General features: G+C 34.3%; 2 protein-coding genes across 5 annotated transcripts; both read left to right on the forward strand.

The window, feature by feature from the left end:
- The first annotated feature begins 5,833 nt into the window (after positions 1 to 5,833).
- LOC132307112 (telomere repeat-binding protein 2) lies at positions 5,834 to 17,704 on the forward strand. 3 transcript variants are annotated; one of them, XM_059804782.1, is made up of 11 exons: positions 5,834 to 6,000; positions 6,084 to 6,136; positions 9,691 to 10,513; positions 10,631 to 10,807; positions 10,970 to 11,050; positions 11,151 to 11,213; positions 11,317 to 11,396; positions 12,243 to 12,484; positions 15,776 to 16,108; positions 16,387 to 16,450; positions 17,031 to 17,704. In XM_059804782.1, exons 2-11 carry the CDS (start codon positions 6,125 to 6,127, stop codon positions 17,181 to 17,183), a joined length of 2,028 nt encoding a protein of 675 aa, XP_059660765.1. In that variant the 5' UTR covers positions 5,834 to 6,000; positions 6,084 to 6,124; the 3' UTR covers positions 17,184 to 17,704. The 3 variants fall into 3 exon arrangements, with proteins under 3 accessions (XP_059660765.1, XP_059660763.1, XP_059660764.1); XM_059804780.1 differs by lacking the exon at positions 5,834 to 6,000 and adding an exon at positions 8,227 to 8,449 and having other exon boundaries at positions 6,078 to 6,136; XM_059804781.1 differs by lacking the exon at positions 5,834 to 6,000 and adding an exon at positions 8,227 to 8,449 and having other exon boundaries at positions 6,078 to 6,136; positions 10,637 to 10,807.
- Positions 17,705 to 20,451: 2,747 nt separating this feature from the next.
- LOC132307113 (scarecrow-like protein 14) lies at positions 20,452 to 26,211 on the forward strand. 2 transcript variants are annotated; one of them, XM_059804784.1, is made up of 4 exons: positions 20,452 to 20,580; positions 21,085 to 23,587; positions 23,670 to 23,865; positions 25,731 to 26,211. In XM_059804784.1, the coding sequence occupies exon 2, from the start codon at positions 21,222 to 21,224 to the stop codon at positions 23,475 to 23,477; it is 2,256 nt and encodes a 751-aa protein (XP_059660767.1). In that variant the 5' UTR covers positions 20,452 to 20,580; positions 21,085 to 21,221; the 3' UTR covers positions 23,478 to 23,587; positions 23,670 to 23,865; positions 25,731 to 26,211. The 2 variants fall into 2 exon arrangements, with proteins under 2 accessions (XP_059660767.1, XP_059660766.1); XM_059804783.1 differs by lacking the exon at positions 25,731 to 26,211 and having other exon boundaries at positions 23,670 to 25,583.
- Positions 26,212 to 26,733: the final 522 nt, after the last annotated feature.

Genomic DNA, 26,733 nt, shown 5'->3' on the forward strand with positions numbered 1-26,733 from the left:
AATTTTGAAAATGTCCTTACTTTTTTTCTTTTTTCTTTTTATATAAATCTTAAAAATGCCCCTACTCAAATTCTAATGATACCTCACTATATTATTGTTGTTCAAGACCGATATAAACACATATGCATTTCAGCATTCAATAGCAAACTTCAATACTAATATTTTTTAAAATAGGTATTAGTTACTACAAAATATTAGAAGTAGAGATAAATTATATATATATAGAATTGTACAAAAGTTCTAATAGACAATTTTTTTTTTTTTGTGATTTTTTAACTTTCTTTTACGTTCTTGCTCTCATGCTTATCCCAATCAGACTTTTACTTTCTCATATAATTTTCTGAATATGTTTCTGATCACAATTAATTGGGCATAAAACATGATAATTTTTTAACTTTCTTTTACGTTCTTGCTCTCATGCTTGTCCCAATCAGACTTTTACTTTCTCATATAATTTTTTGAATATGTTTCTGATCATAATTAATTGGACATAAAACATGATAATATGTGTGAGTGAACATATTCGTTTGTAGCCGTCAAAGTTGATAAGATTTTTAGGTGGTCGGAGCCATGTGAACATAAAAAAATAAAAAAATATATTTTTATTTGTTAGTGTTTAATTGTTGTAAAATATTTAAAAAGAAAAAAAAAATTAAAATTTAATAAAAATAACTTACTCATCAATTTTCGATAAATTATTTTACACGTCTCGCCTAATAGACTCGATTTCAATCTCAATTTAAACTTTTGTCAAATTTCAAAATAATAAAAAGTAAAAAAATTATTTTATCTGAAAAAAATATATCTATATTTTCGGAATCTTAAAAACTTGAATTAGTGCATTTTAGCACCACTTAAGTTGCATATTGGGAGTCATTGGTGGAGTGACACGTAAGACTATAAAACCGCAGGTCCTGATGTTTGAACCAACATCAGGTAAGGTTAACATTACACTTGGCGTAAGGAGACAAGGCTACTCCGTACATCATCTTTTGACTGAATGAATATGAGTAAAATTATTCGAAGATTACAACTTTGATTGGGTCCCACCACAAATGGCACACTTATCCTCTTACTTTAACGCCGTTTCCTATAGTGCCTGTAATATTTGTCACGTTATTGTTATCCCTCCGTCAACTCACGTATAAAAACTGGCATTTTCTTATCTTCAAATTTGAATTTAAAATTGTGGGATAAATACTGAAGGAAAAGTAAAAGTAGCCAATAGAGATGCTCTTTTGCCATGTAGGATTATTCATTTATCCAACGTGGCAAGATATTTAATGGTCATTGGCCAGTTGGCCACCCTTTATGTTTTGATAACTATTAGAAAAAAAAAAAAAATTACAGAAAAAAAAGAATGTGATAAAATGATACGAGTCTATATGAAATTTAAAATTAAATATTATATATATATATATACAAAACTTAAAAATGTGTATGTATTCATACATGATTTTATGATTTTGTCATGTGATAATGAGAATAAAGGATATAGAATGATAATAAATGGTTTAAATATTGGATGTATCCTATTGTTTTAAGGATGACATCATCACAACGTCATTAGATGGACCACTGCACATTATTTGTTTATTTATTTATTTTTTCTCAAATGTATTATAAATAAAGAGTTACAAATGAATTAACTTACTTATGAGTAATTCAAGTGTCAAACCTGTTCTTTAAGCAAACGAACAGAACTTGAACTTGATTTCTAAACTTGTTTAATAAAAGAGTTGATCCCAAACAATATTCAAATCGATTCATATAGACCGGTGAATATAAGATAGTGTGGATTTAACTTTTATAGAATTGTACAAGTATATATAGGTTTCCCATGTGAATTTTCAAGCCTTGAGATCTATATTACAATATATAGTACAAGTTTCATGGAAGGAGATCGTACATATGAAATTGATAAGTAATTGGTAAGTAAACTAATTAAAAAATGTTCACTAGTGACTTTATCATGACCACGAGATTAAGTCAAGTCTGAATATAGAAATTTGTTTTATTAAATAAGTCGGGTGAGTCTCAACTCTCAAGTACTCAGAATTGTAATGAGTTGAGTTCGACCTCCACTTTTGAAGTATGTCACAACGAGCCAGAACAGTTTAAAGCTAAGTTAAATTGTATTCATTTACACAACAACTAATTATTAATAAAATATATATTTGAAATATGTATTATTACAAAATCTTATAACTTTTGATAACTTTTAATAATTTTAATAATTTATCCATTCTAGTAGCTCATTGACCATTGACAAAATTTTGTTCAATAATTAGGACATCCTTATGCATTTACACACAAATTCCACATACACTTATTGTGATACTCCCGGATTTTTGGATACGGGTTGGCCAGGCCCACGCCCGAATACCCGATAATATAAAAAACAAATGGCAATAATCGAACACAGAATACAAACATGATAAGAAGGAATAACTAAAATTGTTGAAAGAAAACTAAAACGATAATCCATTAATGAAATCCTCAGAATAAATTTTTATAAATAAGAAAATATTCCGATACATCCAATCCTCCATTACTAATACAACTTGGGAATCCATATTATGTGGACCCTTGAAAAACCAAACTAACCAAACGATCAACAATCTACAATTAGATACAGAAATCACAAAGGAACTCTTATGTAGACAATTCATGCTCAGCACGAATACCTGAAAAACAAAGGTGGGTCAAGCCCACAAACAAGTCCTATTCTACTACAGTCCAAGCAGAGACCCAATATATAGATACATCATAAATAACTCAACAATAACTAAATAGTCCATTACTATATATATATATATCCACACTAAAGGACTTTCACTGGACTACAGGTCAGTTTCAGCCTGACTAGTAGGCAACATGTAAAACGCACCTGAAGTGGGCATGAGTACCTAGACCTAGCAGTGTACACCTCAAACCATCATAGCCAGTTATGCATCCCACTACATATACGTTCCATAACCATCGACTCTGAGACTCAAACTCATATCAATGTACCATAATTATATATATAAATTCCATCGAAAACCAATGTAGTACCGCTTAACTGCTCGTTGCTAAGACATGACATTCAATTAGGATTTAAATGTTATAATTAAATCTATTTCCTAAATCCATAATAGGTATGAGTTAGCGTTTTGATCTAATCTAAACCTCATATGCCACCGTCCCACATCGGTACATATAATCCATATAATTGATAGAACAAATAAAGCAGTTCAATAATTAAAATCTAGAATAGATAGGAATTAGCGTTTTGATTTAATCCGTACCTAATATGCCACCGTCCCATACCGGTGCATATAATCCACATAAATTCATATAATTGATAGAACAGATAAAGCAGTTCAACAATTAAAATCCAGAATAGGCAAAAATTAGCGTTTTGATCTAATCCGTACCTAATATGCCACCGTCCCATACCGGTGCATATAATCCACAAACCAATCTAATAATTGATAAGACAGAAATAAACAGTTCATCAACTAAAATCCATAATAAGCATATTACAAATCTGATATATATATGACCATAATCTGCATCCAATACAAGATATAAAAATCAAACCATAATCAATTAAATTGCTAAATTAGCATTTAAGCAATTAAATCCTCCCCATCCATTTACAACATGAAAACTTGTTTAAAAATTCATACTGTTCTAATCCTTAGTGTATTATGTATCCAATACAAATTTTAAATCAGATCATAATCACAGTCATTAAATTGCTAAAATAATATTTAAGCAATTAAATTCCCCTCATTCGATAACAATATGTAAACTTGTTTAAAATTTCATATTGTTCTAAATATTAGCATATATGTATAAATTATACATTGTGGGACTTTAAGCTATCTTGGAAAATTATTTAGAATTCCTAAAATCAACCCAACCAATTTCTGGAACTCCAAAACACCCAAACAGTGCCCAAAAACATCACCTAAATGGTTGAGAGCAGGCTCAACCATTCATGGACCCGGCTCCATACACCTTGGAGCCGACTCTAGATAGGTGGGAGCCGGTTCCCTAACCCCTGGAGCCGACTCTAGATAGGTGGGAGCCGGTTCCCTAACCCCTGGAGCCGGCTCTTCACTTGAGGGAACCCGTTCCCACTTCCATGGAGCCGACTCTCTTTCTCTCTGAGAGACCTGAACCTACTTCCACTTGTTTTACTCCCTCGTCCCCGTCTTCGGTAGGTTTAAACACCTCTGTAACTCAATGTTAATTTTCCTAAGAGTTCAATCTATGTCCCGATTTTATTCCATAAATCAAAAAACGTAGTATGCATCATTAACAACAATTATAAACGTAACAGATGAAAACAATATATGAGATGAATCAGTTTCAATCAACACATAAAAATAGTTATTACTTTCCATTAATAAGCATACAAGTTCAGTGTTTTTAAAGTCCGATTAACATCCTACAGTGTATCTAGGCATGCACAAAACACAGGTCAAAGGGAAAGAGTAAGAGATAGAACTTGCCTTTGGTTTCAGTTTTGAAACCTTAAACCGTCTTCTCTAATATTTGCAACGACTCTTTCACTGCCGTCTACTGCTCCTGGTTCAACTCACAAGCAACCCTCTTCCTTCTTCTTTGGTCCGACCTTTAATCTACGGCCAAAACCCCAACTGATCCTCTCAGTTTCTCTCAAACCTCTCTGTATTTTACCCTGCCTCCACTGATACGTGACCAGGGTTCTAAACCCTTGGCAGACAAAACATAAATATATATAGGCTTATTCAAAACCTAATTCCACTCCTACTTACACCCTAAGTCAGACGGAAAGAAAAATTAAAATATAATATAATATAAAATAAATATTTATATAAGTCGGCTATCCTACATGATTTCATAAAAGTAAATAAAATCCTAAAACTATACTATACATATATAATGAATAATAATATTAATTTAATCACTAGTAATAATTAATAATTAAACTAACCCTAAATACATATATACCCATATATATTTGTATAACCATCAATGGGTATAAATTGTACCCAAATACCCTATCCAAAAAGTCCGTTGATCCTATCCAAGCCCAACTCCGTTCAAAATAAAAATAATACATTTAATTTAACATTTAATTTCCACATAAGCATATAATTCAATTAAAACAAATAAATCAAGTTAAACAAATAATTATAATCCACATAATCAATTAACAAGTAAATCAATTAAACATAAACATAAAACTATATAAACATATATCCACGTAAACACATAAAATACAATAATTAAATATCAAATATTTTTTTTTAAAAATTAGGGATATTACACTTATGATCACATTTTTTATTTCTAATTTTTTTCACAATTAGAAGAGAAAAACTTCTAAAAATAAGTACATTTGGATAGGCGTGAGAAGAAAAAGACAATAGAATATATATATATATATATATAATATCAATTATAATCTTATTTCATTTGACACAAGTTAGGCGATTTAAAGCTACACTCTCCAAATTTGGGACACATTGTTGTAACATTTCTGGTTATTACTAACTTTAAAAAAATGCAAAAATAAAAAATCTAGTTATTACAAATATATATATTTTCTGATAACGAGAAGTGCCCGAAATTCCATCTTCTCGTGACCAAACGTTTAATGTTTATCATCAGTAATGACCGCCTGATTCAAACTTTCTCCACGTGGAGAGATCTGGACTGGCTTAGCAAGAGTGTGGGTCACCGTTTGGCGAGGAACCGGTTCTTTAGGTAGTTTCTGCAACTTCTATAGACGGTAAAACCATGGGTCTTTACCGCTTGATCCGGTAGTAGTAGTCAATTGAATAAGAAATGAGAGCGCTGGGGTTTAAGAAATGGTTGGGTGGTTTTCTGAGGGTTTTGGCTATCTCAGAGAGCGAAGATTGAGAGAGAGAGAATTCAGGGTAGAGTTCGAAACCGCGTTTGTTTTCCGAGAAAGCAACAGAAAACATGGGATAGATAATGAAGAAAGAGTGTCGTGACGATGTAAATTCTGATTCTTTTGGCATTTGTTCTTTGAATTCTCGGACAATTGTCCGATCTTACATTTTCTTATATATTCAAAGCAGATTCACTGGAATTTCATTTTCTCGGGAATCAAGTGAACCAGATGGAAGTTTCGGTAAGTAGATGATGGAATTTCTTGTTTTTCTTACCCAAATCTGACGAAGTTACCGTATTTGTTTTTCAACCGTTGTTTTGGTTGCCGGGAAATTTTAAGAAAGGAAAAGAAATTTTGGAATCATTTTATTTAAATGGAATGTTTGACGCATATTTTCTTGTATTTCATTTTGTTTCTCTACGTCTAAATTCTAACGGAGCATTAGTCTAATTTTCAATTTCTGTTGTCTGATTCTCTTCCATTTTGTTTTGTTGTTCCGATTTCGTCCTGGACTGTTTGTTCCATCTTGAATTCTCTTTATGATGGACTCGATCTGAAGTTTGATGTGGATTTTGAAAAATGTTAGTGAAAAATATGATTTTTCCCTTGAATGAGTTAAATTCTTTCAATTTTTTAATTTTATTTGACAATTTATTATTTGGGTTTTTTCGGGTTGATCTGTTTGTTGGGTTTTAAGATCAACTGTACACATGTTCATATCCAGGGATGCCTGAAATAATTATCCAGTGGTGCTTTAGATGCTATCGCTTGAACGTCCATGTCAGGGTTTTGTGAGGGACTGAGGGTTTTTACATTAATCTCTGTGTTCCCTTATTTTGCATTTTCCTTTGCAAAAAAGTTCCCTTTTCCATCGTTACTTTTTCTAATTTTTATTTTATATTTTTTTATGGTATTTAGATTTCTATAGAGAAGATATCTGGAATTCAATTGCCCTGATTTTTTTTTTTTATTTTGTTTCATAATTTATCGGAATTATTTGGGTTTTTTCGGGTTGATCTGTTTGTTGGGTTTTAAGATCATCTGTACACATGTTTATTTCCAGGGATGCCTGAAATAATTATCCAGTGCTGCTTTAGATGCTATCACTTGAACGTCCATGTCAGGGTTGTGTGAGGGACTGAGGGTTTTTACATTAATCTCTGTGTTCCCTTATCTTGCATTTCCTTTGCAAAAAAGTTCCTTTTTCCAGATTTTTTATGGTAATTAGATTTCTAGAGAAAAGATATCTGGAATTCAATTGCCCTGAATTGTTTTTGGTCATGAGCCAGTTTACCAACCAAAAAAAAAAAAAATTGTCACTGCCTTTTATGACTTATGTTTTTTTGATAAAATGATGTTGATGTCTGCAAATTGTCAATTTATTCCTTCTAGTTAGAATACTATGTTTCATTCTCTTCTGTGTGGCTTCATTTTAAGATGTTTTTGCTTGGGAGCTTATTGTCTGTATTTAGATCATGCAGGTTTGATAGACCTGTGTTCCTTCTCCTAGCCATTTGATTTATAAAAAATATGAACTGAATCTTCTATGTCCATTTCTAAAATTTATTTGAGCTCTGCTTGATTGCTGATAAGACATGGGAAAAGAATAGAAATCTTGGATCTTATGACATTTTGCTGTTGAATTGGCTATTTTCCTGGAATCTTATGCTAATGGTTTTGGGTTAGAGTGGCTGTTACAAGATTCGAATGTTTCTTCTCTTGGTACCTTATTATAATTGCCGGTACTATCCTAAACTATCATAGGATTCCAAGGAATTGTGCTTTTTGGATATAATTTCTTTGCATTAAAGATGTTTGATTAATGGTGCCAATCTCTTTATGGTAAACACAGTCTGGCATAATTGCTGCAATTAGAAGAAAACTGATCATTTTTGTTTTTAATTTGTCTCTTTACTGACATGTGGGGCTTGCAAGATTTCACTTTCTATGCATTTCTTTCCAGGGCCAATTTGAATTTGTGTTTCTACGCACCTGTGGTTTTCAAAAAAATTGAATCTGATAGAAAACATGCTTATTTTTCCATTTTTTCGTTTGCCTTGAGTTCCAATATTTTTGGTTTAGGTATTTCTATTTCTTGGTCTTAAATTGTCTGTTGGTAATTCATATGAAGAGAATAAGTTAATTTACTTTAGTCAACAAAGCCTTGACACAACCATTTGGGCTCATTGCATGAATACTGTTTCCATTCTATCATAATGTCATTGGAAATGCTCCCTAGCATGTATTTCTTAGTATCTCAACCCACTTTTAACTTTTTCTTTTTAACTTCCCCTAGTATAATCTCATTGGTAGTGCTTATTTGTCAACAGGGCCTTTTATTCTTGGGTTTCCTTCCAAGTGTAGGTGATTCACAAGTGTTATTTCATGTTGGATTATTTTAGACTGTAAAATATATCCAAAACTACTGGTATTTTACGATCGATGAGAACTTCTTGGTATGATCTCTGAGATATGGTGTTTCAGAAGAGGTTAGACTATGGATTTAATGGCTATCAGGTGCCTCCCATGCCTCGAGCTGCCAGATCAGCTAGGGTAAATACTGTCTACATTATGTACAGCTTAGGTTGTGGTCGTTAACAGGAAAATTTTCTTATTTTCTGTTGCCAACCCCTAAAAAGGCAAAACAAAAACAAAAATCATGTTTAATAATATGTTTTTGTTTTTCAATAATAGAAAACATTTTTCATTTTTGTGAAAATAAGAGGAAACGTAAAAAAGATATTTCCTATGTTTTTGGTAGCGCAAAAATGTTTTCACTATCACTGTTCATTTAAAATAAGAATCATGTTATATGCTAATGCTACATATTAAATACTAATCTAAATATTATATTTTTAATATATTATATATTAGTGTGAATTTATTTTTTATTTAATAAAAGTATATTTTTAATATATAATATATTGTATATTAGTGTAAATTATTTTTTGTGACAAAAATATTTATGATTTATTATTATTTTTTATTTTATATAATATTATCAAACTATTATGTAATATATATTTTATTTTATTATATACCATATCTATATTATATTATATGTAAATCTTATATTATATTTAATTTATAATATTATAATATATTATATATTTTATTACATCTAAGATATATTATTTAACTTATTTATTTATTTATTATAATATACTATATGTTAAATGTATTATATATCTATAATAAATGTATACACGATGCATAGACTTGTACTTATATACATAATTGGTGAGAGCATTTTTGTCTTGTATTATCTTATTTTGTACTTATGTATTGGGTATTATTAGGATTTGTGATTTTAAATTGGATATTGTATTTTATTATCATGTATTGGGTATTGTTAATATTTGTGAAATAATTGAATTGCATACATATTTTAAGGCTTTGTGATACTAATGAAAAAATTAAAATAAAACAAAAAAATTAAATAATATTCTCTACATCTTGTAACAAATATGTATTACTAAACACTGTTACTGTTTTCTAGCTTTCAAAATTGTGGCAACAGTAAGTGTCAATAAACTCCATTTATGCTTTCTACTTTCGCTCAGAAAAGCAAAATCATGTTTTTGCTTTCTTGAGACTGCAAAAACAGAAAACGAAAAAGTTACTAAACGCACCTTTATTGTTCCTTTACCATGTTTTTGCTTTCTTGAGACTGCAAAAACAGAAAACGAAAAAGTTACTAAACGCACCTTTATTGTTCCTTTACTTGTTTTTCCCTATTGGTCTGTGTTTCTGAAGCACTGATCTCTGTTTTAATTCGTTGCCACTTGTTGTAGAGGAGGGGATCATTTAGGAAGAAAGCTGATTGCAATCAAATATGTCCATTTGACATATTGGCTACTGTAGCTGGCCAGCTATTGCTGGAAGAAGAAAGTTATAATAATACACTTGGAAAAGAACATGGTCCAATAGTGAAAGATCATGTGAAGAAAAAACAACAGGATGAAAATAACCCTTTGAAAGTAGAATCTTGTGATCGAGGAAGCAATCAGAGGAGTTCTATAGTTTCTGGACTTGTCTCAGAAGCTCCTGCTGTAAATCGTAGTTTGAAGGAATTTACAACTGCTCAGGTCGATACCTGTTTGGGACCTTCATCTATAATTGCTTCTGATTATTTAAACAAGGTTGCTTCTGCTGAAAAGTTGGTTAATGGAAAAAGCAAGGTTGAACTCGGAATCTTTGGTACCAAAGTGGAGGTAGGTTCCTCTCAGTGCAGGGAGTCCTGCTATTGTACAGTAGAGGATGTTGACAAGGAATTGATAAAAATTGAACTACCAGATACTGGAGAAGTGTCAATTAGCACCAGGGCTGATAAGTGCGGCTCAAAGGATCAAATGGCTTCAGACAGTAAACCTCATGTTGTAATCAGTTTAGGTGGGGATCACATTCCCCTTGGTTCTTTTCCTGTGCATCAGGATGATGTAAAGTTAGTTATTAGAGATGATGACGAAAACTCTTCTGGGTGCACTCAACCTAGCACCGCAATGAAGGCCTTTAGGCCACCACCACGAGTTGGAGATGGCAGAACAAGTAATTTATTAGCATCCAAATATTGGAAAGTAAATCATAATTTGAAGGATGAGGAACATTCTAAAACTGGTGGGTAATCACTTAATGCTTTAATTGTAGCAGTGTCCTCGCTCATTTAGTTTGGTGCAATCATGATTTGGATTTATATGTCTCTTATTTAATGGGATGTTACAATGATTTCTCCAGAAGCAGAAATAAGGGCTCTATACCGCAATAGGAAAAATTGTTACAAGCGCCACAGGTCTCAAAAGGATTATCCTGTCAAAAAGAGGAAACTTTTTTCCCGTAGTCGAGTATCTAATTCTGGTTCACCTAGGAAGGGCTTCAGCAGAGATGCTTTTGGCTCTTCACGAATTCATGGAGGTTTATTTCCTTCCCATTATTAGGTTTTTTTTTTTTTAAATTTTTTTTTTACTTTTTTATTACTCTTGTAAAAGATATTTTTAGTTGTGTGTAGAATTTGTTGTTGTCTTCATTATTTTACTTGCAAGTATAACTCCCTTCATGCATCTACTGCGACATCAGCTTCTTTAGCAGGCCAACGTACATTCTTCCAGTCCAGGGATTCTCATGGTATGAGAGCCTTTGGTGCCACAATGCCTGGAGGTTTATTTCTTCTTCTTCTTCTTCTTCTTCTTCTTCTTATTTTTCTGTGCGTAACTTGATGTTATCTTTATTATTTTTACTCATATAACTTCTCATGCAGCCACAGAGACTTCAGCTTCTGTATCCAGTCAACATACATCCTTCCAATCCAAGGATTCTCATGGTATGAGTGAGCCTTTGATGGAGTGATTCATATAGAGTCTTTGACTTGATTGGTATCTGACATTAAGGGGTTCTTATTCAAAGATGCCTTTCCTTTTGCTCAGTGAAGCTTAGTATCAAGTCATTCAAGGTTCCGGAGCTTGTCGTTGAGATTCCAGAAACTGCAACTGTTGGTTCTCTGAAGGTATGTGATCATTGATTCTGATCATACTGAGACAAGTGTCTTGCAGCTACCTCATTCCATACATAGTATTGGATGTGAAAAAGGTTTCATGTTCATGAGGTATGTCAGCTACCTCATTTCATGAAGCTTTTACATTTGCGTTGGGCAGTACATGAACTCATTATTGATGGATAAAACCACCAATTGATATGTAACTCTCATTCTGCATCCTCAAAATTGCAAATAATGGGTGTAGGGTAGGACCATGCTTTGCGAGAGATGTGACAGCATTACGACACATATGAGAAACAAATAACATCTGCGTTTGTCTTTTGTAAACGTTCTGCATTCCTCTTTATTTCAGTCTTTGGAACCCTTCCAGATGGTCTATTTCAAATATTGGCACTGTTTATTATTATTTTTTTAATTATTATTATTATTATTTTTTTCTCTCTCTCTCTTTCCACATGGGATATTTTTTAATTTGTTTTTAAACACTGACTTGAATCTTCTGTCATTTTTCCTTTCTACGGTTTTTCTTTAGGTCTCACAGATTCCCTGATTGAATTTTAAGATTATGCGCTGATGTGTTGTAAGCATTTGTGTTTTGATACATTTTTTGCATTCCTTTTTATTTCAGTCTTGGGAACTCCTCCAGATGGTCTTTTTCAAAAATTGGCACTGTTCTTTTTTTTTTTTCACCCCGTCTTTTTCCACATGGAATATTTTTTATTTTATTTATTTTATTTTTAACACTTTACTTCAATTTTCTTTGTCATATTTCCTTTCTACAGTTTTCCTTTAGGTCTCACTGATTTGCTGCTTGAAATTTAAGATTATGTGCTGATGTGGTGTAAATGTTACCAGAGAACAGTAATGGAGGCAGTGACTGCTATACTTGGCTGTGGATTACATGTTGGTGTACTTCTTCAAGGGAAGAAGATTAGAGATGACAACAAAACTCTACAACAGACTGGAATATCTCATGATAACAAGCCTGATGCTCTGGGTTTTACCCTGGAGCCTAATCCTCTGCAAGCTCCATCAACTCCTTGCCCCAAAGATCATTCCTCTCTACTCTCTTGTGGCGGAACTCAACCACTAACAAGGTAATTTAGATGCATCATGATCTATTTTGTGTTAGCTTAAGAACTTCTTGTCATTTAGTAGTGCTTTTAGTTTATATTACATGGACCTGGATATGTTTACATGTTTGGATATATATATGCACGTATATATTTAGCAAGTAAATCGTGTTTGGATATGTGAGTACAACAACTAAACCCAACCACTTGAGGTTGACCATGAATCCTATTTTTCCGTTCCCCTTTATGTAAGGCCATGGCCTCAGTCAAACCATATGTTATCATATCTTTCGTTACTAAATCTACCCACATTAACTCTAGTCTTCCTCTTCTCTTAGTATTACCCTCAATGTGGACTATCTTTCTCTTCCTAACTGGTGCACTTAAATGTCCGGGTAAATTACAATTACCTCCCCAACAGCTAGGGCAAATTACACCCGCATCCCCTCTAGTTTGGATAATTCCGTTTACCTCCCCTTTCAGTGATCGGCGTTCATATCTGGTGACCGGAACAACAAATACATTCAAATAAGACCCAACCTTCATAAAACCAAAAACAACAGGAAAACTGAACTGATGCAAGAGAAAACCAAAGACAGAGCACATGACCCGGACAAGTTTGCTGCCAAGGAGAAGGCGCTGGATGGGTTGTCGTTGGTGGTGTCGATGCCATGTTCGAGGTCGTCGTCGGCTGATCGGAGCTCAAAGCGGTGGATCCATTCTTAGTTCTCTCTCTAGGATCAATTTGAGGCTTCCACATTGTGTGTGTGTATATATATACACACACACACACAGAGAGATAGAGCCATGTATTTGAGACTCCTTGTCAAATGATTGCCATCTCTTCCATATACAGAGAGATAGAGCCATGTATTTGAGACTCCTTGTAAAATGATTGCTGTCGCCGGAAGAGAAGACGAACAAATTTGATCAAAACCCTCTTTCACACATTTGATCAAAACCTTCTTTCTCTCTCTAGAATTTAAAAGAACTCAACATAATTTAATCGAAAATCAGAACCCTCTATATCCCTCAATCAAAAACCCCATCAATTCTCTTTCTCACACAGTGTGACATACCCAGATGCACACACATATATCAGAGGAGAAGACCACGTCCACACTCACCGCCGACTCGAACCCACCATGTATTCACCAAAATCGCCTCCTTTGGCGACCTCGGCTTCGTCGTCCGCGGACCCATCGGATGATTTGCCATCGATGTCATGATTATCCTCTCTCAGGCCGGTTTCTGCATCTACCTCATTTTCTACGTTTTCAATGAGGGCCATTTGGTCCATTTAATTCCTTAATATAGGACAGAAATGTATTTTCACATAAGTTTAAATGGACAAAAAGTGTCTTTCACATACATTTCGAGGCAGTAAAGTCATGTTAAGGGTTAGAAAGTGATGACGTTAGCATTAACTGCCTTTGACCGTGCCGAAAGCTGACCGGAGGGGGGTATTTGTTACAAAGGTGTTAATTGTAGGGGAGGTGACATAAATTATCCAAACTAGAGGGGATGCGGGCATAATTTGCCCTACCTGCAGGGAGTAACTGTAATTTACCCTAAATGTCTTTTGTGCACATGTCCAAACCATCTTGACCGATTTTTTCTCATTTTATCTCTAATTGGTCTTTACTCCAACCATTTCAAGAATGTGAAAATTTGTAATTCTATCCTTTCTAGTCTTATGGCACATCTCTCAACATTCGCATTTTCGCCACACTTACGGCTGGTCTAGTAATTGTTTTATAGTATTCCCTTTCAATCTGTAACGGGATACGTCGGTCACACATTATACTACGTGTACTCCTCCATTTAACTCTTCATGCACTAATTCTATGATTTATATCATCTCCAATTTCTCCTTTTAACCCTTCATGCATTGATTCTATGATTTATTTCATCTCCAATTTCTCCTTCATTATCAATAATTGAGCCTAAAGAATGAAAATTTTCACTTTTTGTATACATCCTCGGTTGTATTTCTAGATTTAACTAAGTTACACTTCATATATTCAGTTTTATTTGAACTTATTAAGTCCTTAAACTAAAGGACATGGGTAATGGCCAAATATTTATATTTTTAATATCTTATTTTATTTATTAGGTGAAATGGTGTTCTTATGTAACATAGGTTGTTCCATGTAGGCACTTTTGCTTACGTGGAAGCAACAATATAGCAACATATGCTAAGTGCATGTTCAATTTGACATGTTTGCCACATATTCGAAACCAATACCCGTGTCGTGTGTCCAAAAATCCAAACCAGTCCTCTGTGTGTCTAGAAGAGTCTATATAACATGGTGACCTTTAATAGTTTTACAACGTTTAGACTTTGGTTGGGTGGACTCTTTTCACTCAAGTAAACCATGAGTTTCATTCATAGAAATTCTTTATGTTTTATATGTTTTAGATACTTAATATGGTGATCTTCAGCAAGCGGGCTCGGAATGCCTTCTTACTGTCGGAAGATGTTCTTTTGGTTGTTCCAAAAGCAATTCGACACGTGAAATTCCTCCACTCGGGCTGAATGAAAGCAGGAAGACTTGCCATGCCAGGGAGAGTGACTGGTTCTACCGACCCTTTTTATTTTTATTTTCCAGTCTAGTTTAACAATTCCGGCTAATTGAGCTTTATCAAACTTTGATTATTCTTGTGGAGCATGAAGAAGGCATGGTTGAAATCAGGAGTAAACTTTTGTACTCCCATTGAACACAGTACTATGTTGTTACCATGTTATTGTAATACGAGGACAGTTTTAATCTTTATTTTTCTACTCTTATTCTCCTTTTGGTACGAATGACAGAAAATTGCACGGAAAAGAGGGATGGAAAAGATATTACTGAAAGGAAGGTGTCTCTTTCCTCGTGTTGTTTATTTGAGTGTAAAGGAAATGAAGAAGGGAGGGGCATTGCTTGATTTGAGCATTATACCCTTTAAGAAGGGAGGGGTATTGCGTGATTTGAGCAATATACCCTTTAAGAATTATACCTCAACCGAAGGGATCAGAATGAGAGTGCATAGATCATATGTATATTTAATGCTTCCCCTCTACCCCATTCCTCCTAATATTTGGACAGATTAAACTTTTGTACGGAGGGATTCATTTCCCTCTCTCTCTCTCTCTGTCTCTCTCCGTCCCTTCTACCTGACAGTGAGGAGCTCCCTTCTCCTTCTTTGCCTGTTCTTCCCATAACCAAACTCAGTACTAATTGGAATCTTAGTTATTGGAATACCTTCCAGAGCTAATGGCAAATGATTTTGTTGCAGTTGATATTCATCTAATAATATATGCTCTATTACCAGGTGCCCGCCCATTCCAGATGTAGTTCATACTGCAAGTGTAGTTCAACAGGGGACTTCTGATGCCTCATTAGATCCTTCAGTGACAAATTTGGGTGACTTCATTGAAAATGCTCATGATTCAGCACCCTCCCCTCCTGACATGTCAATCGATAAAAGAACAACTATTTCCAGAGCATTGTTTGCCTTTCCAGCAATGAATGCCGAGAAAGTGGCTATAGTTCCCATGCAGAAATCCCAGAGATCTGAGGTTGTGCAACGTCGAGCCCGTAGACCCTTCTCTGTTTCTGAAGTGCAAGCACTGGTTCAAGCTGTTGAAAAGATTGGAACTGGAAGGTTTGTGTGGTGAAAAATATCACCAGAAAATAAAGAGCTTTATTAATTATTGTTTTTATTTTTTATTTTTGTAACACTCCAGCTGAAAAGAACCTATGCTTGAATGCCAAACATTTGTTAACATAAAGGCATATATATATATATATATACACACACACGCACGCACAAAAAAAAGAGAAAAGGGGGGTGGGGATGCAGCAGTTTGACATTTTGGACCAGCTTTGTATGTTTTCTCCCTCTTGGGCATTTTTTCCCCTAATCTTTTTTATATTCTGCAGATGGCGTGATGTTAAACTACGAGCTTTTGATAATGCAAAACATCGAACTTATGTGGATTTAAAGGTCAGGAAGTGATCTAGCACTTGTGCTGCATTTATTTCAGACTTCCCATTTTACATTATTATTCATGCTCCTTTTTGTTCCTTTTTTCTAAGCGTTAAATTCTTTTGATTTTTACCATTTAAGAAGTCCACGGTATAGATTTGGCCTACAAGGACTGGTATCATGATTTCAAGGCAATACTAGTTGCACGTGTTTCCAGCAATGATTAGATAGTCTTGATAGCTTTATACCCAATTCCAAGTAATCTCTTCCATTCCAGTCTGACATGATTTCACTTGCATAGATTTATTATTTACTCTTTTCTTTTTTTTTTCTTCGATAATTAATGTATTATTTACTCTTTCCTGATCACAATCATGTCCTCTACCGAACAATATGATTTCTTACCTTTTCTTTTTCCCACTGCCCAATAATTTATATCTGATGAAACTTTTGGTTGCTCAATGGTGCCTAGTTTGGAAAGCAAAGGGGAGTTGTTGCTCATTTTCTTCTGTTATATATATATAGAGAGAGAGAGAGAGAGAGTTAAACTAGAGCGTGCTCACTTGATGCGGTTTTTGTCATTTGGGGTTGTGTGCAGGACAAGTGGAAAACACTGGTGCACACGGCAAAAATATCTCCCCAGCAAAGGAGGGGTGAGCCTGTACCCGAGGAGCTCTTGGATAGGGTCTTAGCTGCTCACGCTTACTGGTCCCAACAGCCAAAGCAGCCCGAGACCTGCAGCCTTCTCTGAGAACTTAACCATTGGAGAGGTGGCAGCGCATGCCGGAAGGAGCTGAAATGGATCAGTTATTAGAGGGCGTATCTAATTAATTTTTCTGTTAGTATTATGACTCTGTAAAAAGGTAATTACAAAGGGGTGATTAGAGAAAGACAGTGCATGAAATTTCTCTGGCGTTTGTGGTGATTCTTTTCCTGTACGGAGAGGTTAGCCCTTATAGATTGTTGATAAAGTAAGAGCTTGCTAACAGGTTTTTTTTTTGAAGGTTTGGTTGAAGAAGTTGATTTGGGTATTGAAGTTCTGTGGTGGTGTTGTAATTAGTCCGTTAGTGATTGTTGTAATCTTCTTTAAATGCTCGCTTGGAATCAATATCATGAATTGGTCGACTCTTTGCATTTGCCTAACCTCTGAGTTTCATAATGCAGTTTATTTGCATAAGGAAATTTAATTCCAAGAGAGGAATGTTTTTGCAGCGTGGAATTTGGAATTGTAATTTGTAGATTTAGAATAAATTTTAGTTTAATTTCCTACAACTTTAAATTAATTTTTTTTCAATTTCACCAATTTTAATTTTAAGACTTCAATTTTATGTGGTCGAACATAAAGAAAATTATGCATGTTAGTTACGCGCTGCAATTGTTGTGAATCCCCCAAATTGCCCACTCTCTATGCCCGACTCCCATTAGCATCATTGAACAATGGTTTTATTATCTCACTAATCCGAAATATAAAAAATAAAAAAGTTTATAATTTTTATATTTGTAAAGTTATATGTTTTTATAGTATCTTATTATCATCGCTCTTTTGATTATGGAAAACCCTTAACACCTCCTTTTTCTTAGGCCAGAAGGGGTCTCTTAACGCCTTCTTTTTCTTCTAATCAGAGTTAAGTTATACAACTTAGATGTTGTTTATGTAAAATAAAAGTTAATATCATTGGTATTAATCTAATTTTGACAAAAATTAGTAACTGAAACTTAGTTAAAAGAAACAATATTAAATAATATAATATTTTGAATTTCTTCCAAATTTTAATAGGAAGGTATATTATTGTGTCCCACAAGTTTTAATCACTCATAGTCTAAAAGAAAATCCTATTTATAAGTTTATTTATGAGAAAATTTCATTTACCTTTCCTGTGGTTTGTTAATATCTCACATAAATCTTTTATACATTTCGTAATTGCACTTACTTCCCCTGAGGTTTTGGTTTATATTATATATTTTTCTTGTTGTTAGGTACTTAATGGAGACAAACATAATGACTGCAAATTTGACAGATGATCAATGTTGCCCTTTTAATATATGAAATGACGGCAAACATTTTATGGGCTAAATGATAAAATAATACATTACCTTTAACAAGTTGGATGACCGTGATAAGGGAGATAAGTGAAATAATAAAAAGTAAGAAGATTTATGTGAGATACTTACAAACTTCAGGGATGGTAAGTGAAATTTCTCTTTATTTATTAGTAAGTTATTAAAATTTTGCAGGACCCGAAAACTTGAAAAACTCATAAAAATCCGTATGATATGGCACAGATTGAGATACAATGAGTTTTTTAGACCTTAAACTTAGCGACGACGGTGGTATTAAAATTTTGAATTTGGCGTGACTAATTCGTCGAGATGTCCAAGTTTTCCCACAGTTACTGCATAGTTTTAAATATGAATTTATGATTACAATTCCTGCGAAATAAAATAAAATAAAATGAAGTTTTGGTCAAATCGATCCATTTCATGCTGGTCTTAGGTCAATAAACGTGTAGTTTTTTTTGACTCTGATGCTTAAGTGATAAATAGTGATGATTTAGGTGAAAAGTAGTGCGAGCCAATCTTGGAGAGCCACATGTGCGATTGACCGAGCTACACGTGTGAACACACAACACACACACAAACACACACATATTCACACACGCACATATTCAGCACAAGGTGTACAAGTTTACAATTTCTTAAATTGTTATTGCTGTACTACTTTGGTCTAAAGCCATAAGACCCACAAATTAATAAAAAAAACAAAACCCGCATGCGAATCTTGTCTTTTATGTTTGTTATTTTATTTAATTATTCTTTTTCTTTTTTAAGAAACATTATGAAATTTATTTAGATCGGATCACACATAATATTATAATAAAAATGTTACTTTCATTTCTGGGGAAAAAAATTAAAATATTCCTTTCTGGCACATTCATGGCACATGACTCCTATATTTGGCTGATCGTGAAATATCGACTGCTAGGTGTGTTTTGGAACCCACATCTATGTGTCCTTTACCTCCTTATTTATTGGTCCCTGGTCAATGATTCACGAACAACTTTAGTTGATCATTACAACAACACAATTCACAAATCACGACTACTGTGTGCGATAAATAAAAAGTCAAAATAATGATAGGAAATTGTTTTTTTTTTTTTTTTTTTTTTTTTTTTTTAAGTATAATTTTGCAAAAACAGTATTCTATTAGAAAACACTATTTTTTTTTTCTTTTGTATGGTTAAATGGAAATAGAATGAAAGGAAAAATAATAATAATAAAAAATTATAATATTTTAAAATTTTGGATGGCAGAAAAGGGAAATTTTCTAGGACTAACTTTTTTCATAAATTTTTCTCGCATAAAAACATAAAAAGTTAATTTCTTAAATTTTTAATAAATTTCCGAATTTCTATAATTTTTTTGAAAAACAATTAATGAAAATTAATTGAATAAAGAAAAGTTTCACTTCACTTTTTCCTACTTTCATTTTTTTTTTCATTTCAATTATTACAATCTCTGTCTTTACTGAAGTTCGAGTACCTGACCTCTCTTTGGGAGGTAAGAGTCTTATACCGCTAGGTCACATGCCTGTTGGTACATAATCTGAAATTATAAAATTTGAAAAGTGATAAATAAGAATATTAGAAAGAAAAACTGAATTTATTTCAAAAATATATATATATATTATTCTTCTTTTCCATTTTTCTAATTTTTTACTCACTAATAATGTGTGCATTTGTGATTCCACATCAACTGTATACAAGTATTGTCCATACATTAATTACATATTTTCTTAAAAAATTCTACTAATTAGTTTCCGCACAACCTTATAATTATGTTTGTGAAATAATTTCAAACTCATAAAATAATAATAATAATTTTTAAAGAAATATTTAGAAGACGTTCAAACAAATATTTAGAAGACGACAACAAAAATTTTGATTTTTCAGTTTTCTATGTAAAAAAGAAGTTGAAAAGATTTTTTTTTTTTTTTTTTTGTATTCTTCATAACTTTCTTGCAAATCAAACGAAGCTTTACCACCACCAAATCCTCCTCCGGTAGTCTCATAATAGTCTCCTTTTATAAAGAGTACTTTTGACTCTCTTATCACCTTTTAGCCATCTTTGCATCCACTACTTTCTCTCAGGTATGCAAAATCATTTTCTCTCTCTCATCTTCTTCCTCTTTCGTTTTTCACTGCTTCAATTTTTACACTGATTCATGAACAATTAGGTTGTTCAAGTTGAATTTCTTTTGCTTCTTTATCTGATTCCAAGCTAGATTTTTACTTGCTTCTCTGTGTGTGTCTCTTTCTAATGTAGTGCCTTTCATTTTATGCAAGCTACACTGTGTTTTTTTTTTAAAATTTATTTTAGTTGTTTCAATATTTTATAGGTTTTGATGAATCTAGGGTTTAGAAAAATTGGGTTTTTTTAATATCAGCTCATCTATCATTTCTGTATCGTTATTATTTTTTTCTTTCAGTTTATGCAAGTTATCCTTTTTATTCTTTAATTTGATTTAGTTGTTTCACCATTTTGTAAGTTTTGATGAATCTAGGGTTTAGAAAAAATGGATTTTTTTAGTACCAACTTCTTTATCATTTCTATATTGTTATTATTTTTTGATTGGAACTAGATTGATGGTGTAGGTTTAAAGGTAGAAAGTCAGCTATTTGCTTGGGATCGATTGATTAGGTTCTGGCTTACTTAGGGTGAGTCTGATTTTGATACTCTTTTTGCACTATATATGGTCGTGGACCAGCTTTAAGTGGATTTTTTTTGATTCATGGACGGTTTCAAAGTCAATAATGAGACTGTTGTGCCTGGTTTTGATCAGTCTCCATACTTAGACAATGGGCTCAAATTCGACGACTCTATAGATCTTAGCTTCATGGATATCCCTTTCCCTTCACCCGAATCGTACCCTGAACCCGGTCCTGATCCTGACCTCCGTAAATTTGCTCCGTCGTCAAGTGCAACCTCTGAATTGGATTCCCCAGACGATCATGACCTTTCTGATACAGTTCTCAAGTACCTAAACCAGATACTCATGGAGGAGAACATGGAAGGGAAGCCCAGCATGTTCCATGATCCTTTGGCTCTACAGGCTGCTGAGAAATCTTTCTATGAAGTCCTTGGTGAGAAGTACCCTCCTTCTCCTGACCAGCCCTCTCTTTACATTGAACAAAATGTTGAGAGCCCAAATGATCATTTTTCTGGAAGTTCCATTGACAACAATACAAACAGCAGCAGCACTTGTTCTAGCAACTTTACTGATCGTCAATGGAATGATGATTCCGTAGAGTTTAAATCATCTTCTTCTCTTATCAGGAGCAATCCCGTTGAGAAATCTTTCCAGTCCACTTTACAGTCCAGTTCGGATTGCTCATTGAGCTCTACAGACAGCTTTAGCAATGCTCTTACTGGGCCATTGGAATCTTTTGAAATGGTTTCTAATATATTTAGTGATAGCCAGTCAATCTTGTTGTTCAAGAGAGGGGCGGAGGAAGCTAGGAAGTTCCTTCCTAGTGGCAATCAGTTTATTATTGATTTGGAGAACTACGCATTGCCTCCACAGTCAAAAGAAGTGGTTCCCGAGGTCCTAATCAAGGTAGAGAAGGATGAGAGGAGTTACTCACCTAATAGTCCAAGAGGAAGGAAGAATCATTACCGGGAGGATAGTGATTTAGAGGAGGAGAGGAACAGCAAGCAGTCAGCGCTTTATGTGGAGGAATCTGAGTTATCAGAGATGTTTGATAGGGTTTTACTCTCTACTGAGGTAAAGGGGGGACCTCCGCCCTGTGCTGTCAAGGAGGAAGTGCACGATGGAGAAAGCAAGACCTTGCAGCAGAAGAAACAATCAAATGGTGGAAAGACTCGTGCCAAGAAACAGGGCAATACCAAGGAAGTGGTGGATTTGAGGACTCTTCTGGTTAACTGTGCACACTCTGTTGCTGCAGATGATCGTAGGACTGCAAATGAACAGCTAAAGCAGATAAGGCAGCACTGCTCTCCTTTTGGTGATGGGTCTCAGAGATTGGCACATTTCTTTGCTAATGGTCTCGAGGCACGCTTGTCTGGCACTGGATCGCAGATTTATACTGCCCTAACTTCCAAGAGGCCATCAGCTGCTCATATGTTGAAGGCATACCAGCTTTATATTTCAGCCAGCCCATTCAAGACAATAGCCATTCTTTTGGCTAATCTTAAGATTTTGGAAATAGCTGAGAAAGCAACAAAGTTACATATCATAGATTTCGGTATCCTATATGGTTTCCAGTGGCCCATCCTCATCCAACGTCTCTCAACCAGACCTAATGGGCCTCCTAAACTTCGCATTACAGGAATAGAGTTTCCCCAACCTGGTTTTCGGCCAGCAGAACTAGTTGAGGAGACAGGGCGTCGCTTGGGAAAGTATTGTGAGCGCTTTAAAGTTCCCTTTGAGTACAATGCCATAGCAAAAAAATGGGAAACCATCCAAATTGAGGACTTCAAGATTGACAGCGATGAGGTGCTTGCTGTGACCGCTCTGTTCAAATTTAAAAACCTGTTTGATGAGACAGTTACGGTGGATAGTCCAAGGGATGCTGTTCTAAAATTAATCAGGACAATAAATCCAAATATTTTTGTCCATGCTGTTGTTAATGGATCATACAGTGCCCCCTTTTACGTCACTCGGTTCCGGGAGGCTCTATACCACTACTCTGCATTATATGATATGTTTGATACCAACATACCCCGTGAAGATCCGGAGAGGTTGATGTTTGAGAAAGAATTCTTTGGACGTGAGATTATGAATGTCGTAGCATGTGAGGGCTTCGAGAGGGTTGAGAGGCCAGAGACATACAAGCAATGGCAAGTTCGTAATTTGAGGGCTGGGTTCAGGCAGCTACCGTTGAACCAGGAAGTCATGAAGAAATTGAAGGCTAAGGTGAAGGCGGGATGCCACAAAGATTTTGTGATAGATGAAGATGGCCACTGGATGGTTCAGGGTTGGAAAGGGCGGATTGTTTATGCTAGCTCCTGCTGGGTACCTGCATAGGAGTCTTGAAAGTGTTTGCCAGAATTCAGATACGAGAGTAAGGTTTCCATATGTGGGCGGCTTGCAAGAATATTTGAGTAGAAGCAAAAGTATGATCATTGAATCTTCAGGTATCTATAATCTCCTCCTCTCTACCTTTCTGAAATGCACCGTTAAATAATATGCCATCATGACTCGTTTGGTGGTGTGCAGGATAAGTGGAGTCTAAGAAAAAGAAGGCACTGGCACTGGTCCTTCCTCAGGAGCTACGGATTCCTTCCTGCCAACACTCACAGGTTCCAACTGCAATCCTTGCTACATTAGTCCGAGACTTGCTCTTTCTCGTAAAGAAGGGGAACTAGTGTTCCAGAGAGGATTCTTTAACTGGGTTATGCAATGTTTCCCTGAGGTAAATGCATATTACAATTACGTTCATAGTTTGATGATATAATGGAGTATATACTGGGGGAATATCAAAAGATCACTATTTAAATAGTGATATGAATTTTGGCCTGAAGAATATTTAGAAAATAGGTAATGTATGTTATTGTGCATACAATGGTTGTACTCTTGGTAGCTTTTGATATCATAAATTCTTCTTGCACTACTGCATTTATCTTAACACATTGAGAAGAATAGATGATTTATGGTCTTGACATGAACATAGGCAAGGTCAATTCAAGTGAGGATCTTACTGAGACTGATGAGTCTGTATCAATATGTAATAAGTATCTACATCATAACCAAGTGTGTCAAGCACCGTCACAAAGGCAGAATGAACATGTAATTGTAATATCTGGTTGCTTAGCCGGTTGGGGCACCACTTGGTGGTTCTTGGATGACCCAAAACGGCGACACAGATCTGAAACCGAAGGCAATCTGGTAACACCAATAAGTTCTTATGAATAAAATTTCAGTATCGTTGAAGTCTAGTCCCTGTCTAGGTTTTGCAACTCCCTCTCTTAGAAGTAGTTCATGTTTGAGGTTCTGGACACATAGGATAAGCCAAAAGGGGTTGGTACTTGGTACATTCTGCTCATACTTTCTATTACTGGTGTTTAGGTTAGACAGATTTTTCTTGGTCATATGAATATTTGATGACAGAGTATAGATGTGACTAGAGACCTATACATCCATCATGGACGGTAAACTAAGGCAAATTTAATCAATCATTGAAGAAAGGTGAAAGAATAAACTTAAAAATGTTTTTATTAGGCACCTGTATGTTCCTAGGAAACAGATTGATACCTAAACAATCACTTGGCAGTCGAATACATTCAATGTATTGATCCTAGTTGGGTACTGCCAAATTATTTGAAAATTCAATAACTAACAAAAAGGGATGATAAAGTCACATGTATTATTAGCATATCAAAAACATCATCATTGACTAAGATCTTGGAGGTTGAATGTGGTTATGTGGACCAAGGTATCAATTTTCTTTTTGTTGTCTCACTAATAAATTTTAAGATAAAGTTGGGGTAGGAGGTCCCATGAGGATCATGGGAATCCCTCTCTCTCTCTCTACAATATTTTCAGAGAACTTTTAATATGTTTAAAATACCACTTCCACTGTAATAGGTCCCAGACAAATCTTACAAATCACTTGGATATTGTGTTCTGTGGTGGAATTTATCTAGAAATTACACTGTGTTACTTAATTTAAACTTTTTATTTTATTTTATTTTTTAACCAAAGTAAATCATACTTATTCCAATCCCACTTACTCTTTCTTGTCTAGGTCTAGAGTTATGAGAGCTTAATAAGAAAAAAAGATCAAAATTTACGAGTCTCATTCTTTACAAACTTATGAAGTCATAGCTACTTATCATAGCTATGCTTATATAGATGCTCCATAAAATATAAATTTTTATGTAGGTATTTATGCAATTTAATTTAATACTACGAGCTAACTATTGCGTAGGTGTTTATACAATTTAATTGCAATTTCTTATGATTCAATTTTTTTTAGCTCTTATTGTGTAGGTGGTTATAAAAATGGTGTAGGTTGACAACCCAATGGGTATATCATAGTTTTTTTTTTTTTCTTCCCCAAGGCAAGAAAGAAGATCTCATTGATTAAAAAAAAAAAAAAAAATTACACATGGTTACAGTCCATAATTGCTGCTTCAAGAATCACCCCCATGTACATTATTATTAATTTATTATCAATAAACATTTTAGCAAACTTTTTCTTCAAACCTAGACGACTCGGTAAATGAGCTATTGAATTAGCTTTCCTACAAACCATTCTAACGTATGTTGTTGAAGCAGGTTAGCAGAAATCTAATATCCTTCCAAATGGTAGCAATGAAGCTTGGAGGAGTCTTTAGATTGAATGAGAACTTTTCAGATTAAACTGGAATATTGCCATGGCAAGAAGCCGACAAAAAATGCAGTTTTCATGGCCAAATAATTGTTGCAATAAAGGAGAGTGTTCTAGTTCTACCAACGGCAATGGGTCAGTGGTCTAGCTGTATCAGCCTCTTACTTCCCAAAGAGAAGTCAGGGATTCAAATCTCAGAAGAGACATGTGTGAGTACCAACTAGGAAAAAAAAAAAAAAAAAAAAAGTGTTCCAGTTCTTGGTGAGTGGATCAATTAGTTCATGTACCTTTTGAATCTCACAGCGGAGTTTGAACCTTAAAAACTACATTATCGGGAATCCATGTATCAATGCATATATTAATAATACTTGTTGATGATGTCTTTGCTCGAAAATATACTTCTCCATGCCCAAGAAGCTCCTCTCTTCACTCTGGACTGCATAAAGGAAGAATTTGAAAAATATTTAGCTTTAAACACTATGGATAACGAAGCATCTTCTTCTACTTCCGATCTCCAACCTTGAACCTTGTTTGGATAATTGAGACAAATTAACAACTTTCTAATTCTCTGAATCTCAGACCACCCTCTGCTTTGCTTTTAAACATAGTTTCCCATTTCGTCCAGCAAACGCTTTTGTGTGATCATCAATTAAAAACAACTTTTGTTATTGGCTGTTTATACTTTTCCCCCCTGAATGTGGATATTTTATTAAAAACAATAGACAAATAATACAAGTGTAAACCGAGGAAAAATAACCTTTAAGAGAAATAACGGAAGAATCATCAAACCAATTACAGAACCGGTTCAATCCCCAGTAAAAAGATAAAACTCAATAAAAAGTTATGCTCTAAATCAGGAGAAAAACTTCTTGTGCCTTGTTGCACCGTGCAACGGACATATCCGAATTGTTCGTGTATATACGTGCCTACGCGTGTATTACACGCTCGGTA

This window comes from Cornus florida, unplaced genomic scaffold (assembly GCF_030987335.1).
Source record: "Cornus florida cultivar Cherokee Brave unplaced genomic scaffold, ASM3098733v1 CherokeeBrave_3.0.0_Hap2_Chr05, whole genome shotgun sequence".
NCBI lineage: Eukaryota > Viridiplantae > Streptophyta > Magnoliopsida > Cornales > Cornaceae > Cornus > Cornus florida.